This window comes from Euprymna scolopes, chromosome 32 (genome assembly GCF_053919585.1).
Source record: "Euprymna scolopes isolate OS-2025 chromosome 32, ASM5391958v1, whole genome shotgun sequence".
NCBI lineage: Eukaryota > Metazoa > Mollusca > Cephalopoda > Sepiida > Sepiolidae > Euprymna > Euprymna scolopes.
Window position 1 is genome coordinate 49,088,737 of NC_136513.1, and position 20,486 is coordinate 49,109,222.

The 20,486-nt window shown below is 32.7% G+C and overlaps 1 protein-coding gene across 18 annotated transcripts in view; it reads left to right on the top strand.

The window, feature by feature from the left end:
• The window catches only part of LOC145256327 (uncharacterized), a 288,407-nt gene that overhangs the window by 148,371 nt on the left and 119,550 nt on the right, over positions 1-20,486 (top strand). For 10 of the 18 annotated variants that reach the window (XM_080115092.1, XM_080115094.1, XM_080115095.1 and 7 more), the window contains 2 exons: positions 387-455; positions 3,623-3,712. In XM_080115092.1, the coding sequence (XP_079971218.1) occupies positions 387-455; positions 3,623-3,712 (159 nt within the window). Of the gene's footprint in view, positions 1-386; positions 456-3,622; positions 3,713-13,054; positions 13,109-20,486 lie in introns of all 18 variants that reach the window. The other 8 variants (XM_080115098.1, XM_080115089.1, XM_080115090.1 and 5 more) reach the window with 1 other exon arrangement.

Consider the following 20,486-nt stretch of genomic DNA (forward strand, 5'->3'; position numbering starts at 1 on the left):
TAAAGGGGTTAAAAATGGGTCAAAATTGAAAAAATTGTTATGCATTTTGTACATTCATCTTAGTTTATTTGTTATTTTTAATCGGTTCAAATCGGTGTCGCGTTGGTATGGTGGTAATGTCACCAGCTTTGAATGCTGTCGTTTTGAAATCACGACTCTATAATATGTACGAAATCTGGACAAATTAAAATATCATATTTAACCATATTTTACACCCGGGCAAAGCCGGGCATCCCTTCCCCTAGTAAGTATGTGTATATACAATTATTGTTTTCGTTCCCATATCGTATTTAAGACTAGGTCTACTTAAGTTTTAAATAAATTCAGTAATTTTTCACATTCAACCACTTTAATTCATTTAAAAAAATTTTATTGTATTTTTTTAGGAAATCGAAGCTGACAAAAGACAAGCTGAAAAAATGGTAAAACCAGGTTCTCCCAAGAAAGAAATAAAGGTAATGAATTGATATTCTAGACAGTTCTGCCACTCATTTGGTTTGAATCATTGCAACTTATGTTTATGCACTAGTTCTCTTTAGATCACTGAAACTAAGCAACATTGAGCCAGGCCAATATCAGATGGATTACCGCTTGGAAATACCAGGCGCTGTATGTAGAACATCGATACTTCCGGTAGCTTTCGCATTCCACCTGCCCTCCAGCTGTCTCGACTGGTGCTACCTGATTAGGCTGTCTGAAGATATTGGCTTCCTGAGATGAAATGCACCTAACATTGATTCTTTTTTTTTTATTCATCCTTTTGCAAAACTTATGTTGTGCAAAACAAAAACCAGAAACAACAACCTACCTCCCTCCCTTCCTTCTTTCCATTTCCCCTTTCTCTTTCTATCTCGGTCCTGGATATGACCTTAAACTATATCCGATGGTGAGGCCCCAGCTTGTGGACTTTGGGGAGTGTGGAGCCACCCTTTAATTGCCATTGCTCCCAGGTCCACTCTCTACCGGAGTGGTAGTACCTATTGAGTACCTGGAGTGGTAGTACCTATTGAATAGAAACCGACTTGAAAACAACAAATATATATTCTGTTTACTAATTTTTCTTCAAAATTAGTGGATTCGGCATTATATAACCTGAAAATGCCATAAAACAAAAACAACCAACTTTCTATCTCCCCCACTTCCTGAGTGGTTTCCCAGCTTAAAATGTACCAAACATTAGTATTGTAGCCCTTTATCCTCTCCCATTGCAAAACTCATGTTCTGCAGGGCAGGGTACAAAAAAAAAAAAGATAAAATCCTCTATAAAAACAACCAAACACTACAAACTAGCGATTGAAGATACAAAAAGCTTGAGGAATAAAAACCTTCTACAAAATAACTGGATGAAACATGAATACTATTTTCAAAATAACTGGACTCTGCAACGAATAACCCGAAAAGGGTTGATATGCCGTAACACAAAACGACCAACTGTCTCAATTCTATCCTGTCGCAGGATCAGGCTGGTTGGGATGAGAGTGAGGCTGGCTCTGTAAAAACCAGTTTCACATTAAACAAACTCCCAGCATCCCTAGAATGATCAGATAGTCTTCTTTGTTCCGATGGACAAACTATTTATTTGGTTTTGGTTTAATCATTATCATTTTGAAATCAAATGTTTGAAAATTCATAAACATTTAAATACTTACTGGACACAATGGCATGTGTAATATATCTGCTGGACGATATATATATATATATATATATATATATATATATATATTTATATTGCCTACCCCCCCCCCCTTTATTTGTGGGTACAAATATGCTTAAAATAGCTGAAACTGAGCAAAATATATTGCATTGTGGGAAGGTGATATTTAAAACAAGCAAAAAACACTGCGCACGTATCAGATTTTAAGGTTGAAAATCCAAATTTTGAATGTGTTTTATTCATCTTTTGTGTTTTGAATGTGAAATTCATTGAATATATTAATCTTTCAGATTAGCAATAAAAAAAATTATAAGTTTCATTATTTTTGCAAAAAAACACTTAAATCTTTGAAAATAAATGAATAATTTTCTTTTCGTTTTCGGGTTATTCATTGCTAATATACCATTAAATAGGAAATGCTTTGAAGAATTGATACCAAAAAAGAAAAAAATTATAAATAATTGCATATTTTACTAAAAGTATAATTTCTTTCAGCAATTTCTTGTTTATTCACCTACAGTGGCCCAACTGTGATACTAAATGCAGGAGTTGGTTGCAACACATACGGTGCCTGGCATTCCCAAAATGGTCACCCATCTGGTACTGGCCAGCCTCATCATTGCTTAACTTTGGAGGTTATGTAGGCAACAAATATATATATCGCTTATAAAAAAAGAATAAAACCTTTCACTTAATCGTCAAATCAAATGTTAAAAATACATGGCTAAATATAGTCTAGTCATTTCAAGGCCTCCTTACTTAATTTTAAGTTATCGTTAAATTTTATTTGTTTTTATTACTTTGCTACATAAATCTATAGAGTGATATAAAAAGTTGAAATTTAGATACTTATATTTTTGCATATTCTTATCGCAAATCATCCTAAATCTTAGACGAAAAATAAATTATTTGGTTCGAAAACCTTTTAAAAAATATTTTAATGTTTTAGCGATTGAGACAAAATGAAAGGTGTGATTTTGGAAATTTAAAAAATTTTAAATTCTGTTAAAAATAGTAGAAAATGTTTTATATTCTGCTTTTCATGTGATAAAATTCAGGCTTTTATCTTTCTGGAACGAAAAAGAATAATGGATTTTAAAAACAACTTTATTTTTCCATTTTTTGGCTGTGCCAGGTTTAATCATAAATAAAAAGTAAGCTCTAATAGAAAGGTTCTGTCAGTTTTTCTGAATTTTTTTTTTTTCTTTTGTTTTATCATGAAAATTAGCTTATTTTTCTTACTTGCCAAGAAATTAAGAATTTATCTTCCAACGAGAAAAGTTACAGCCGTGGTTTTAAAATGAAGTCAGACTATTTTAAATGTAAAAAAAATAGAGGAATTTAAAGGTGGAACATTAGGTCTCATTAAACATCAACAAGAACAACAGATTAGATGGAAGATAAATTCTGAGAAAAATAAATAGAACCAATGGGTTATCAGAAGAAAATGTAAATAGAAGTTTTGTCTAGAAGATAAACTTCAAGAAAAAATTAGAGAAATTTTAATAAAGATAATTGAAGCAAATGAAAGGATTTAAGGGCATGTTTCTTCACACTAAAACTATTATTGGATCAAAATGGTGAAAGTGAATTTTCACAAAACTCTATATCAGGTGCTACCAATAATTTTAATTATGACCCAGAAAACCAAATTCTGAGTAAAAGATTTCCATTCTTGAAGGGGAAAATAACATTTTTAGTCAAGGTTTGGTTATCTAAATTTTTCAACCACAAAGGAAAAAAGAAAACTAAACAAAAAAGGGACCCGTTAATTGTGTCACTTTCAGACATGATAGAAGACTCGTATGGCTCTTGGGATTTGTACACAACCGGCCAGCTAGTAGATAATATACTTAGACGTGTGACACATGAGGCAGTCTAAGTCATAATAATGCCACTGACAATAGTGTTGAGTATTTTTCATTTTATGCTTCTTTCATTGAAGTTTTTCGTCTTTTTCTTTTTCAGACAGTAGAATTCAATACAGGAAAAAAAGAAGAAATTCACAGACATTCTGGCTCAGATTTTGATTACCTAAGAATTCGGACAGATTTTGAGGTAGAATTGGTATTTTCATTTTATTTTTGTGAAAATTGTGGTGGTTGTCCAGAATTATCTCTATATTAAAAAAAAAACACCCGGACATTCAGAAAAACTTTGATGTACAAAACCCTGACAAAATGAACATATCACATTTCAAAAATCATGTAAATTGATCAAATTGTCTTCTTTTTATAAAGAAAATCATTTGTAAACAATTTTAAGCAATTAATATGAAATCGTAGGAATTACAAGTCTGATCTCGCAAGTTTTAATTATTGCTGAATTATTTCCCCTTTTTTCTTCAAGATGACTACACAGGACAACCTCTTCTAGCTTAAAACTACTTGATTAATTTATATGATGTTTGGAGTATGTTTTTGTTATGTCATGGTTTTCTTAATATGGGGGGAAATCTGGGCAAGAACCAAAATTGTCTTTTTGTTTTTATAAAATTGTGATGGTCAGAATTGTTTTGTTTTGCTCATATCTATGTTAATTTTTTTTTTTTTTTTTTTTTTTTAACTTCTGTTCATCCTAAGCACATTTCCACTGAAACAAAGAGTTATTGTGGTATATCGTATTTCAAAAACTCACATAAATTGATCGAGTAGTTTCATTTTTATAAAGGAAATAAAATTTTATGGCTCTCTTGTCTGCCATTTTGAAAAAAACAAAAAAAACAAAGGGAGATAACACAGCAATAATTCATACTAAATAGATTTATGTTGTAACTACATTAATCACCTAAAAATCTTTTTTTTTTTTTTTTTTTTTTTTTTTTTAAATAAAACTACTTCAATTAGAGAAATTAGGAACTCCTGATTTCTGGGAAATTTATAACAGTGTAGTAAATAATGTATAATCAATAATTTCCCCACTATCCAACAACCATGTGGCTAACCTGCTTCTCCAGCAGTTCACCTCCAACTTCTTTTTAGACCCAACAAACCACTCCCTCCTAAATTTCCCTTTGCGGACAGAAACCACACTCAATGATCTGAAAATAACTCATTCTCATGTTCGTGATATAAAAAAATCTCGAAGGCATGTGGACATGATCTAATTTCTGTTATACTATTAAAAAAATGCTCCACTGAGGTTGCTCAGACTATCTCCAAGCACTTGAGCAAATGCCTTACCGAATCTGGCTTTTTTGACTGCTGAAAAATTGCTTCTGTTGTACCAGTTTTCAAGAATTCTGGTGAAAGAACTGACCCGTTAAATTATTGTTTCATTAGCCTCCTCCTTCTCTTTACCAAAATCTTTTGAGTCCTTAATCTATCCAGCACTAGTCCATGACCTCACAGATAATAAACTTCTTTCCGATCAAGAGTATGGATTTGGACAAGCCTATTCTACTGCAGATATCCTAACTTTAATCTCTGAACATATTGCATTGGATAAGGGAGGAGAGGCTAGGGTAGCAGCTCCAGATATATCTAAGGCCTTTGACAGAGTGTCACAAGGGTGTTCTCATGAAAATTAAATCATACAGTATTACTGGACAAATACTTAATACAATCAAATTCTTAGACAAGAGAAAAATCCAGGTTGTTCTTGGTCATACATCAAAACAATATGTTATAAATGTGGGTGGGCCACAGGCATTGATCCTTAGACCTTTATTATTTCTCATTCATAAGTGACCTCCTTGATAAAATTATCCCCAAAATGGGTATATTTGCTGATGACACCACACTCACATGAGGGGAAAACGAATGAACACATATCCAAGGCAATGGCTGAAAACTTAGTGGAAGACCTCCAATCTGTAGTGGAATGAGAATATAAATAAATGGTAACCTTCAATGCTGCTTTCCTTCAACAATTACAAGAAACCTCAACAACCGATTGATATGACTTACCTGAAAGTTCCTTGGATTAACATGAATTGGAATAAATACATTGAGGGGTACTTGTGCAGTTTAATAAAGACATTAAAAATGAAAATATCAAATTAGTCATATTGTACATATCCGTTTTGGACTGAAGTTCTCCAAAAGAAAATTTCACTCAATTTGATGAGTTTTTTTTTTTTTTTTTTTTTTTCTGAAGGTAACCATGTTTGGATTTTTAGAACACTTCACGGGGAGATAACTCAGTCTATAGCGCCGATACCCTCCTCTCCATCTTAAATAGCTTTTTCTTCCTAAAAATAGAAACATGGCTATCTTTTGACCTGTATTATAAAAATTGATCAAATTAAGTGAAATGTTTTTTTGGAGAACTTCATTCCATAACGGATACATACAATATAACTTTTTTTTTAATATTTTCATTTTTTAATGCCTTGATTAAACTGTACAAGTAGCCATTGAGGATATTGCCAAAGTTGCTGCTAAGAAGGTGGACACCTACATTCCTATATCTCTACAAAGCCATGCATGGTGTTTTATTACAACATCTCGTGTGGTGCATCTGCCACTAGTCTGTCTCGTAGCTTAGACAGAGTTAAAAAAAAAGTCTTCAACCTAAAAGGTCCCTCACTATCAACCAAATGCCAACCTCTGTCCCATCACCTAATTGTTGCATCCCTGTGCCTTTTAATAGAATGTGCTTCGAACTTGAAACACTTATACCCCCTCCACAAATACTCTCTAACAACCACAACAAGCAATAAAATCACACTCCTACACTGTAGAGATCCCTGAATGTCGGAAAGCCTTTTAGTCTAATAGTTTCTTCCCTCGAACTCCTAGACTTTGGAATTCCCTTCCGGGTTTCAGCTTCCCTGACTGTACTGAAATGAAGCAATTCAGGTGTAATGTGAACAGACATCTCGCAGCTCAACTCCCTACATAACGTCCTTGTAAGTTTGGTCAAAAATAGTGGCCGCTACATCCAAGTAGCATTGTGCCTTGTTTTCGGTAAAATAACAGTAAAAAAAAAAAAAAGTTATGTGAATTTTGGAATATGATATTTTAGTTTTATCATGGGTAAGTACATCATGCAGATTTTTCTTTTCTTTTTTTTAATATGGGGTAATTCTGCACAAAAACCATAAATTTTTCTGGCAAAATTTGTAATTTCAGTTTAAAAACATTTTGTTGCATAAAATTTGGACTGACAGCAAACAACCAGCAACTCCTTTGTTTTTTTTGTTTTTTTTTCCCCTCACGAAAGTAGTTCATTGTTATCTATATCTATTTTTTAACATAACGGACAAGAACTCTTTTATATATTATTTAATTGGAATTTATTATTGAGATGAGCATTATTTATTAATTCATTTTATTGCAGACGGTTATCCTCATCTTTCTTAGTTGTTGTTTCACGTCGTTTCGGCTCGCTATTCCTCTGGCCTTCGTCAGGTGGTAACCGCGACAAGATAGGAACTCTGAATCTCCTGACTGCATTCTCAGCAATTACTGCCTTCCATAGTTGTCGTCTCACCACGTTTTTGGCCAAGTACTCTCTGGCCGGCTTTGGGTAGGATTGAAATCGCTCTCTTCAGATAATGCTCACCTGGAACCGTAGAGATTCTCTACGGTTCCAGGTGAGCATTGTCTGAAGCCAGATGCTTACTTGACCAAAAACGTGGTGAGACGACAATAACTATGGAAGGCAGTAATTACTGAGGATGCAGTTAGGAGATTCAGAGGGCCAAACGTCGTGAAACAACTAAAAAGATAAGGATAATAGTCCGTAATAAAATGAATTAAGAAATCTTTTGATAAAGATTATTTTTAAGATGGTCCCACAGATAAAAATGGTATTGGATCTCTTCAGAATCACATCTATCAATGAGATTAACAAAGCCTCTGGTGCCATCCAATCATTGGATGACAATTAAACAAAGACTGTTGAACATTCACGTCTGAAACTTGTTAGATAAGTCAGACATAAACTAAAGTTTATTTATATCAGATATTGTTGAATTTCAGAAAAAATTGAACTTATAACTAGCAGGGCTACCCGGTGTTACCTAGGGCAAAAGTTTCTATTAAAAATTTTATCTCTACCTCTCTTTTTCCATGTCTGTCCGTCTCTTTCTCCAACCCTCCTCTGTCCATTCTCCTCTAGCAGGACATTTCCACACACACGTACACACATTCTATATATAATAGATTCCTCGAGGAATGAGTCTTGCATTTGTTTTCTAAATTAGTACAGAATAACACTGAAAAATTGATCCAACCTACCTGATGAAACCTGGCTCAGTTGACCCCCGGAAACTGAATAAGTTTTTTCTAAATTTTAGCTGTATATCTGGGGCAATGCTGACCAAAACCATATCAACTTTGTGGTAGTTTGTTTGATATTTTTTGAGTTTTAGCAGGACATACAGACATACACGCAGAACTTGAATGCCAACTAGATGCTATCCTCTAGTGTCCAAAGCTTCTCTGTACAAGGGTTTGCCAGAACAACCTGGCATAAGGATATTTTTCCCTAGAAGTCAACTCTGACTAAATATTCAAAATCACATAGTATTTGCTGCCCAAATAAGATCTCCTTTCTATGGCTAACCCACATTAGTTTTTACGAGGAATGGTGCACCTTCTCCAAGTGATGTTACCTCAAGTAATAGCACGAAGCTGGATACTCCACCAGACTAGATAAATTCTTGTCCTGGAATCCAGTAAGACCAAGAAACCAAAAAGAAAGATATATTATAACATATTTAAAATGGTCAATTGGGGAGAGGAAAATTATGTTCTCAACAACTTTAATGGAACATTCGAATATCCATCTCATAAAGAAATCAAGTGTTAGCCCCAGGTAGCTCAGATTTCTGAGAACTTTGACTGGAGTAAAATAAAACAAAAGGGAAACAACTGCCCTTTATATAAAAAAAAAAATTCACGGGTGGCATTTTTCATGGAGTCATCTTGCATTTTAATTGAAATAATAATTACTAAAGTTTTATTCAAATAAAAAAATAAAGACAAGTTAAAAGTTATCTCGATTTGAGTACATTTTTTTTCATGACTTTATTTTGTGTGTATTTCCAATATTTGTCAAGAAAATTTTGAACTGTAATCACAAAATAAATCTTTGCTGTTTTATATATAAAAAATTCAATGATTTTTTTCATTTGTAAATGCCAAATATCCAAGTATTTTTAATTATATTTTATAAAATTTAAATCTCTAAATGTTAATTCTTTGAAAATAATTTTTGCTTGTAATTTTTTTGTAGATTTAAATTTAAATTGTCATAAAAAATTGAAGTCTTAACATTCTGTTTGATAAAGTATTTATATCTCGTTTTTAAGATGAGGCTTCATAACTTGTGCATTCATTTCTTTTGTGGACTGTTATCCTCATCTTTATATAGTTGTTGTTTCACCACATTCGGCCAAATTATCCTCTGGCCTTCTTCAGTTAATTAACCGTGACGGGATAGGAATGCTGAGCCTTGTAACTGCATACCCAGTAATTACTGCCTTCCATAGTTGTTGTCTAAACACATCGTCTAGCTTTCAAGTGTAATTGTATCCCCAGTAATTATAGGGATTACAGTTACAAGACTCAACATTCCTATCCCATCGCAGTTAATCACCTGAAGATCAGAGGATGGATTGGCTGAATTGTGGTGAAATGACAACTATGAAGGTCAGCAAAAGAATGAATTCACAAAGTATTTTAATTTTTACATAAATTGTACAAAAGTGATTTCATTTTTGTTCATACTGTATCCAATAAATTTATTGAACTTTAATAATAAAAACAAACTTTTAAGATGATTTTATTTTAAGATGATGGAAGTTGAATTTTACTATATTAAAAACATTTCTAAAAAAATGAGTAATTTTTTTTAGTTAGATGGTCAGTTTCATAATCGTATTGAGTTGAGAAGTGACGATGGTCAAGTGGTTAAGGATATGAACTGACAACCTGAGTGTCTAAAGTTCAGATCCATTTCATTCCATAAATGACCACTTTCACTTAGGATGTTGGCAACCTTCATGTGGTTCCTTCTGTAATTACCTGATGTCTTTCTAGAACGAATTCTGACTGGAAAAATAGTGTGGAAGCCAATGTTAATGGTAGAATCTTCTGATTCATACGATGGGAAGATGATGATGATATTCAGTTGAATATCCATTTTACATGCTGGCATGTGTTGGACGACTTCTAGAAATAACTTTAAAATTAACTGATGACAAATTTTTATTTAATGAAATTATTAGTTGAATACTCTGCATTTGTTCATGTTAAGAAGTTCTTTATTTTTAAGTTATTGAATTTGGTTCTTGTCCTGAATTTCCCCTATAAAAAAAAAAAAAACAATAAAAATCTGTTTGATGTACGTAGCTGTGATGAAACGGAAATATCATATTCCAACAGCCATGAAAATTGATCTATTTTTGTTTTTAAGAAAATATTTTATAATTAACCAAAAATCAACCATTTTGTACACCATTTTGAAAAAAATCTAAAATAAAGAAAAGGAGATGAATCAATTATTCAAATATTTAAAATTTATGTTACAATGCATATAAATTTCCATTAATCTCTTTAAAAAATGATTTTCAATACAAATATAAAACTGCCTGGTCAAGTTACACAATTTTTGGAATGATATTTTTGTTTCATCATAGGTATATACATCATAAAGTTATTTTTATTTTTTGCTTTTTAATAATAAGGGGGGATTCTAGACAAGAACCAAATTAAATATAAACAGCTGTTCAGCATTGAACCAACTTTTAACGTAAATGGCTACTATTTTGGATCGTATCTAACAGGGAACTATAGGGACCTGAGCAGCGAGATGTTTGTTCACATTACATTTAAACTTCTGCAGATTAGTCAGGGAAGCAGGAAACATGGAGAGAATTCCAAAGTCTAGTAGTCTAAGGGAAGAAACTACTAGAGTAGTAGTCTTTCCGGCATCTAAGGACCTCAACAATGAAGAGGTGGGATTTTGCTGCTTGTTGGGTTAGTCAAGAGAATGTATGCCAAGGAGGCACAAGTGCTAGGAGTTCATCAGCGCACATTCCATTAAAGTATTTGTAAAACAGGCACACGGCCCTGTCGGTGGGGCATTAGAATACGCTGACTGCCCCCCTGCAGAGGGTAAAAGTCCCTCAACGGGGGTCCTGGATATGACCTTAAACTATATCCAGTGGTGAGGCCCCAGCTTGTGGGCTTTGGGGAGTGTGGAGCCACCCTTTAATTGCCATTGCTCCCAGGTCCACTCTGACCCGGAGTGGTAGTACCTGTTAGGGTTCCAACTATGGGTTAAATAGAAACCGATGTGAAAACAACAAATATATTCTATTAGAAAAATTTTTCTTCAAAATCTTTGGATTCGGCATTAAATAACCCAAAAAGGGTTGATATGACGTAAAACAACCAACCAAAACAAAAACAAGCACAAAAATGCAAAACTGCGGCGATGAAACAGAGGTTGCAGCTTGACCAATAGTACAGGACCGATTAGATTTTAAACTCTTTTTCTAAGAGGTGAGAGACTAACGGTAGATGCACCAGTCAAGATGTTGCAACAATACTTGCATGTGTGAATTGTGGCTTTGTAAAGACGTAGAATGCTTTCTGATGAGTAATTTTCAAGCACAATAGAGGGAGCCCACCTTCTTTGCAGCAGCCTTGGCAATTTGTTCTAATTCATGATCTCTGAATATAAAGCTGAAGAGTTTCAGGGATAGGTTCTTAGATAGGGTATTTATCATGGCAATCATTAGTTGAGAAGGTTTTTTTTCGTAATTGTTAAAGGAAAGATGCTTAGTAGCATTAAGTAGCATTAAATGTTACCATCCACTTACAGCCACATTTCACTACTGATTGAAGATCGTTTTGTAAAGTTTGTCATTGTCTTGAATATGTGTACATTTGTTTTTCTCTTCATGTCTATTATATAAGAAAGGATCTGATTGTTAAGTATTCATCCGGAAATACAATAGGATTTATGGTTGTCATCAAAACCAATGTAATGTTGCAACCGAAGCTGATGAGATTAGAATTGAAAGTTGAAAAACAACATGGAGATATGAGTGTCTACTTTCTACACTGGTTGTCCCTTTATTTCTAGTATTTAATGCGCATGCTTGGTAATCTCTTTAAACTTGATATGTAAAGGGAGGTAAATCTGAACACTAAAAGCAAACGCATTTCCATTAAGTGAAATCTACGAAACAAGTCTGTAATAGAAGAAACTACTCATTTAAGCAGCAGCAGCAGCAGTACATCGATGTAGCATGTAAGCTGAAAAATTAATCTAACAAAATGAAACTTATTTTTTGTTTGAGAATAATCTTGTAGACAAATACAGTAGGCAAAGTAATTTTGGTGCTTGTCCAGAATGGTTCCTATACTAAAAATCAAAACTAAAGAAAAATCTTTATGATGTATGTACCCGTGATGAAAAGAAAATATTGTACACCAAAAATCATGTAAATTGATCAAGTAGATTTTTTTTTAATAGGATCAAATTTTGTGCCTGAATGAACAGCTATATCTTGACTTCATCTTGAAAACAAGGGAAGTAATTCCCAACTTGCATGATTTTAGAAAGCCATTCTTAACATGGGAGACATTTGAAAAACTCAAATCTGCTTAAAATGATTTTCTTTATAAAAATAAAACTATAATATAAAATGTTTATGTATTTTTGAGATTAGGATTGTACATTTAGATTATTTGGACTACTGTTCTCACCTTGACTATTATTTTCAAAATGTTTCGATTAATAATGAAACAGTGATATATAATAAGATTGTACATCTAGAAACAAAGAAGAGTTAAGTCTTTAAAAATTTATACTAGAATTGTCTGTAAGGACCCATGGCATAGTGGATAAAGTACTTGGTAAAATTCAGTTGTAAAATTACTCTTCTGAAGGTTGAAGGCTCAACCCTCAGTGTAGGCAACACTAAAAAAAAATACAATTGCAAGTTACTTAGGACTTTTATCTAGTTATGGCTGAGAGCAGGTTAACTGACTCTTAAGATTAAATAAAAGGTTCTGTTAGAAATTCTGTGCCGATTCCAGAATTTGACAAGATATGCTTGTAGAAAGTCGGAAGTTATATCAACCAAAATATGAAAATAACACTTAAGATGAGAACAGTAGCCCGAAGAATGCAAATAATACAAAAATAAAATTTCCGTGATTTTTGGAATGCAATATTTATTTTCCATTACAGGTACATCATACAGATTTTTCTTTATTTTTTTATTTTTTTAATATGGAGGAAATTCTTGGAGAAGCACTTAAAAATTTCTGTAAACTGATTTTGACTTCACATAACACCTGATCATATTTCATCCACCAATAGTGTCCAGATATTCATTTTCGTGGAGATTTAGAAACTTAAAATTACCTTTTTTTTATTTTATTTTTTTTTTATATCGAGTTTTATTTTTTTGTTTTTCCTCAATTTGATCAGATGACCCCCACAGTTGACAGTTTGGTGTTACCAGATGTGAAGTTGCATAAAAAAGTATTTTGAATTTTTTTTTTTTTTTATTTGAAAATTATGTTTCGTTTTACACGCATAAAAAAAAAGATGCTGTGTCGTTTTGAAAATCGCTAACAGTCACAATTGTTTTATTCTTCACGTTATTTTGCTTTTTCTAACTAATCTTGTTCTTCCCTCGGCAAAAAATGTTGAACATTTTTGATTTTTCTCATTTTGCTGCTTGTGTGACATGTTTAAATCCCAACTTGTCGATAGCGATAGGTGATATGATGAGTGTTGATTGAATATATTTAAAATAAATTTGGATTGCATAATTCAATTTTAAATAAATGCATTTTAGGTAAAAACATTGTGTAATTATGTCGCAATGAGTAAAAAAAATTTTAAAAATCCAAAAATTACAAAAAATAGTTGATTAAAAACTAATTACAAGTAAAAATAAAATTTATCAAATAATGCATTTTTATCATTTGTTACTGTTGAAGAGTTAAAATCCAGGGGAGGTAAGTGCAGACTATGATTTTGACAAAATATTAAAATCCACTATTTAAAAAAAAAAAAAAAAAAAAAATGGCAGATCAAATTTTTTTTTATTTGGTTCTCCGACAAAGGAGGGATTGGACCTAGTAATTCGCTCTTATTTGTCCGTTCATTTTGGATTAAAAAAAAAATTTTCCACAAACATTAGTCATGGTGAAATTACTGCCAGAATGAATTTTCCAGGATAACTCTACCCCCCCCCTCCTTTCCCCAGGAGCCATTATAGGAGTAAAATTGCCAAAAATCGTTCGTCCGTTCATTTGTTTGCACTTCTCAATAACCACTCCTTGAATTCTTTTTTTTTTTTTTTTTAAATTTTGCACAAACATTAGTCATGGTGAAAGTAAATTTTTGCCAGAACGGAAGAGTCGAAGAGATTTTGATCATTGTTATTTTTTTAAATTGTTGCTATAGATGGTAGTGTCATCTGCATATATGTCGATAAATAAACTAAGAATGTGATTTGGGGGTTCATTGACAAAAATAAGAGAGATGAGCCTAAGATGGATATCTGTGGCATGCCAGCGTTGATACTTTACGCTTCAGACTTCAGCCCATTAACTAACTACTCATAGAAAGAATTTAAGGGTTGAGAAGATATTTCCAGATATTCGATTGTTGGAAATCTTGTGAAGTAGACTTTTATGCCAAACCCTATCAAATGCCTTTGATATGTCGAGAGCTATTGCTCTAGAGAGAAAATCTTCGCTGATCGACTCCCTGATCCAATGTGAGATTACAGTTAGTACATAAGCTGTACATCTCTCAGGATATAGTGCATAGAGTCTGTTGTGACCTTATCATGAATACAATTAAAATATGAAAATGCCTGTGTAAGTTGGTGATCTTTTAAACCAATGCATTTCAGGTGAAAACATTATGTACTTGTGTGTCGTGTCAAAATAAGTATTTTTGAATTTAAAGCCATGTTTAATTTTAAGAGTCTCCAGTGGTAGCTATTCTGTACAAGTCCTGGAGATGAAAAGGAGTTTTCAGTGAGTGGCTGTTCTTTATAAGTCTCAGTCTTTAAAATTTTGCAGGAAAAGAGCAATGATCTTTCGAATGTGGATATGAAAAAATATTTTTATTGAGCAATTCCAGTTTCTGATTGGTTGCTAGGACTAGGAGAACATGCCTCCATTTGATTGACCAGTGTTTCCATTTTTTTTTTATTTTTTATTTTTTATTTATTTTTTTTTTTTTAAATCATACCCTTCCAGTATATAAAAAAATATTGCAACAAGTATAACCCCCCCCCCCCCCCAAATATCAATGATCCAGTAGAAAAATAATTACTGGTGAAAATAGAATTTATTAAATGGAGTTTTATTGTATGCTTTAATGTGGAAGAGATGCACAACCAATTCAGTATGACGGACTGATTTATCTCCCTTGGTTTAAATCCCCTTAAATTAAGGATCCACCATTTTGAAACACTGTATATCAAAACGTAATTGTGAACGATTTTTGTTAAAAGTACATCTTCAACTGAATCATTTTTCATACTTTTTGGAATATTTACTCCATGATGTGCAAGTATGTAATCTTTTTACTTGAAATGCGTTGGTTTAAAAGCTCACCAATCTATACAAGCACAAACATTGGGACCCAGCAAGAAAATCGTTTAAAAGGAGTTTTTTAGGAAATCAATTTTCAATTTGAAATATTTTAAAATGAAAGTACAGGGAAGATTTTTTTTTATATATAGCTTTATAATGTTGACATGGATAGATATATTAGTTGTACAAATTAACATAAAGCTAAATCCTTTATATTTCCCACGGGTTTGTATTTTTTAAATCAATGTTTTGAAATATATACGAGGTGTTTTCAACAAGTTTCCAGACTTTTTTGTACAAACATTTTGAATTGTCGTAGACTCTTGAAAATTCAGAATGCTATTGCTATACATCTTATTAGATGACTGACCAATTTTTATGATTTCAGGTCAAAATGAACAGCTACAGCAGGAATTGGAATACAACCTACTAAAGCCTTATTTTCACAGCTGGTGAATTTCAAAAATGCCGTCTCTCCATGAGGACATTTTAGAAGAATGATGTGCAATAAAATTCTGTTTTAAACTTGGAAAAAAATGCTGCAGAAATGTATGGAATGCTTCAGACTGCCTTTGGACCATCTTGCATGAATCAAGAATCAGTTTTTGAGTGGCATAAGTTTCAAGGAAGGTAGGGAGTCTGTGAGGGATGATGAGGTGTGGAAGGAGTAAGGAAGTCAGAACATCAGTTGATTAGCTAAATAAAGAATTTTATGGATAAGAACCATTGCGTGTCTACAGAGGCAATAAGTGCACAGTTTGATGTCAGTGTGGGGACTGTACACACAATTATTCACAAGGAACTGAAGATGCAGAAGATTTGCGTGAAGTTTGTTTTAATGCATTAGTTCACAACTCCATCCTTGTCACAAACTATTTGACCAAGATGGGCATCAAGACAGTTCCTCACCCTTTCTATAATCCAGACCTTGCTCTCTGTGATGTTTGGTTATTCCCTAAGTTCAAGGAAAATCTTAGAAGCTGTTATGAGACAATTGAGATGAAATAGGCTGTGACAAAAGGTCATCGACACGCTCACACAAGACGACTTCCATGGTTCCTACTAGAAGTTGTTGGAACAGTACAACAAGTGCATTGCAGCCGGAGGAGATTACTTCGAAGGGGACTAGTTTCATGTGTATACTATCAATAAAAGTGTATGTATGAAAAATGTCTGGAAACTTATTGAAGGCACCTCATGTGTATGATATATATATATATAGTACGATCAGAAGGAATCTAGACATTCGAATATCTGTCTAATTTGCATAAAATGTTAGTTTGTTTGCTGTTATTCATTTGTAACTTTACTGTTATTTTTCCTGTATATCTGCAATAATTTAATCGATATTAGTAGTAATTAAAGTAATATAATATGAAAAAAATGAATTATAAATAGTTTCATTTAAATTATCTACTTTTTAACTATCTTAGCTAGCTAGAAAGATATACTGATGAGTCAGAAGAGTTCACATCTTTATCTCTCTGTGTCCATTACTCTGTCTCCATCTTTGTATTTCTTTCTCCTTCTGTGTGAAAAGGCAGATTTTTTTACAAGTAGTAAAAAAAAAAAACTTGATGCCATTCTCCTTCATCTACTTTCCCCTCTTTTTCTCCAGATGCAATAGATTATTGTTTATGAAACACCTATTTTTATTTAGGATATAAAACTGCAAATAATCATAAATATGAAATAAAAACGTTAAATTGTTCATCTTATTATTTAAAGAGTTTTCATTTAATAAATTTTGTTATTAACATTCCGCAAAATTATTTAATTATAAATCATAAAAGATGGGAAGAAATAAATTTCCCCATGTGGACAGAAGTCACACTAGATGATGTGAAAATCATCCCTTCTTGTGTCTGTTATGTCATAAAAAAAAACTTAGACATCTTCAAGGTGTATGTGCCCGATCTCATCCTTGTTGTACTAATTAAGAAATGCTTAGCTGAGCTAGCCCCTGTATTTTCCAAGCTCTACAATAAATGCTTTGCTGAATCTTGCTTCTCTAATAGCTGGAAGATGGCCTCTGTAGTACCAGTGTACCAGAATTCTGGCGAAAGGACCAACCCTCTCAATTATTGCCCTATCAAGTGTCTCGTCTTCGCTAAAATCTTTGAGATCTTAATTAATCAAGCATTAGTTCACCACCTCACAAAAGTTAATCTTCTCTCTGCCTAAATCCATACTGTTTGTCAATGTTCTATTGCAGATATTTTAAGTCCTTTCTGAATGCATATACCATGCATTGGATAAGGCGGGTGATATATCCAAGGCCTTTGACAGTCTGGCATAAAGGGGTGCTAATGAAAATTAAATCATATGGTATAACTGGACGTATACTAAATATAATTAAATCTTTCTTAGACAAAAGAACCATCCATGTTGTCATTGATGGATGTACATCCAAGCAGCATAACATTAATGCAGAAGTGCCCCAGGGGTTGTTCCTTGGACCACTATTATTCTTGACATTCATTAACGACCTCCTTGATAATATTGTGTCTGAGATGGGTATATTTGCTGATGATACAGTGCTCTATAACATGTACGAGGGAAGACAATGGCAGAATTGTTAGAAAATGACCTCCAGACCATAATGGATGTTAACATTTAATGTGTGTAAGATTAATATGTTCTCCTTTAACTATTACAAAATGCCTCTCCAACTACTTATATATCCATAACAAATAACTTTTTCTGAGAATTCTTCCTTCAAACTCCTTGGCTTAACATTCACAGGCACAAATACATTGAGGACATTGCGAAGGCTGCTGCAAAGAAGGTGGGTTCTCTCTATCAAGCTAGAAGACTACTCGCAACTGAGAGTATCCTGTACCTCTACAAAGCCACTATTCTCCCATACATGGAGTATTGTTGCCACATCTGGGCTGGTGCATCTACCACTGGTCTCTCCCTCTTTGATAGGGTCCAAAAAAGATTTCAATCTAATAGGTCCCACTTTGTCAACTAAGCTCCAACCCCTGTCTCATCATCGCAGTGGTTCATCATCTCTGTGCCTGTTTTACAAATATTTTAATGGAACGTACTCTGATAAACTTATTGCACTTGTGCCCTCTCAACGTACATATCCCTGACAAACCTGCTTAGCAACAAAATCTCACCCCTTTACTGCCGAGGTCGCTAAATGTCAGAAAGCTTTCTACTCTGATAGTTTCTTCCCTTGAACAGCTAGACTTTGGAATTCCCTTTCTGCTACCTGCTTCCCTGACTGTATTGATATGCAGAAGTTTAAATGTAATGTAAACCAATATCTTGTTAATCTTTCTTAAGCATGGTCCCAAACAAATTTAGAAAAAGGCTAGCTAAAGAACTATAACTCAATGTTATTAGCTTTTATTATGTTTTTAGTTTTTTATTTATTTTTTTTTACTAGAAAATCACAAAGATGTTATCATTCTTACTTAGCTTGCATATTTCATATTGTTTATAAAGATGGCGACTATATTTTTCCACCAAATTTAAGATTAGCTTAAATTTAACCATAAAGCACTCATTTTAAATAAACTTTTGCCCACCTTTTTATAGGCAAGAAGTCTAGTATTTTAATAAAAAATAGATTTTTTCCCCCACTTTATTAAATCCAATAAATTTCTTAGGTAGGAGAGATAAGCCAATTCAGATTACCTCCCTTTAAAAGCAATGTAAATATTTGAACCGGCCACCAATTCCATTTTTTTAGGCACCAAACATTTTTGTTCCGATTTCTTTGTTTATAAAGAAACCCATACCGAGTTTTTACTGAGAAATAATAATAATAATATTAATAATAAAAGCAAATATGAAAAAAGGTTTTGAAAGTTACTTCCCAGAATACATTAGAATTTGTTTTTCTAACCAGCTCCTTCATTGATAAAATATGGCTTTAAAAAAAAATATTGGTGGTGTTCATAATAAGTTAAAACTCAAGAAAACAGTATTTTTTTATCACCTTTATCTCCTAGCTACAAAAATTGTAGGGGTACCATTGAAATGGGTGACCTTTTGGGTTCCAAAATTTATTTTTCTACATAGTCACCCTCATTCTCAATGCATTTTTGCTAGGAAGTCAATGACACATCTGTGCTTCTGACGCATGTCCATGATAGGGGTAGCTTTCTTAATGTTTCACACTGTCAATATCTGCAACAGAGCGATGAAACTCTCGGGTCATGAATGCATAAGTTCAGTCATCATAACAATGCAATGCCCAATCTCCTCTGATCCATTTGGGTGCTATAAAAAATAAGATGCATTATATTGGAACACCCCTTGTAATACAAGAAAATAAAATTTAAAAAATCTGCATATAAGGAAAAAAACATTTTATTATCCGACAAGGAGTATTAAATTAAAGATTGATAAATCCTTAATTCATGGAGTTTCAAAGAATGCTGCCTTCTCATCAGAAGAAAAATAATAGCACAATATAATGATGAAATGCTATTTCAAGTATGAAATGAAACCACAAAATATGAATACTAACATATTTGCATAAAAGAAGTTTTTGAAATTGCATTACAAATGGGAGCAGCTATAGCAACAGAAAGTTCTGGAATATCAAATAGGTAATGGAAGTCAATGGAGATCCGTAGGTTGAAATTCATATTTTGTAATATCAAAATGCAAATTCAAGACAGGTAAATCCGATGAGGTAAATTGAGATCCAAGGTAGAGAAGATCCAAAACAAACTTGGAGAACGGTTATTTTTTTATTTTTATTTTTTTTTTTACACGGTGGTTAATAGACAGAAAGGATATATATTCTAATAAAGATATTTTCATTTCAAAATAAGTCTTTCTGAAATAAGAAAAATAAAAAGCAGAAGTCTCAGTTCCAATTAAAAAAAAAAACATCCTTTGCGTAGGGGGTTGAAGACGAATATATATATATATATATATATATATATATATATATATATAAACTAAAAGCCATTCAAATAATCAGAATCTTGAACATAATTTATCTTAAAGCAAAACTTTCTACCAAGTTAGCATCTAATGTCTGATATTGTTTTTAAGTAACCTAACGGGACACAATTCTTAATTATGAACAAAGTTATGCCCCTTTTCTTACCAAATTATTAAAATGTTTATTAGTGAGTGTGAATTTATCGTTGAATTTCCTTGCATTTATTTTACAAACGCTGTCCTTAATTGCATCCAAGTACACAATACCTTTCACGCTCCGTCCCGCTGGTTCATTCCTGTTCATATGCATAAATATGTTTTTATTTAAAAATAATGCTCTTTTATAATTCATAAAGTATCTTCGATTTTTATGATGCTATAAAAAG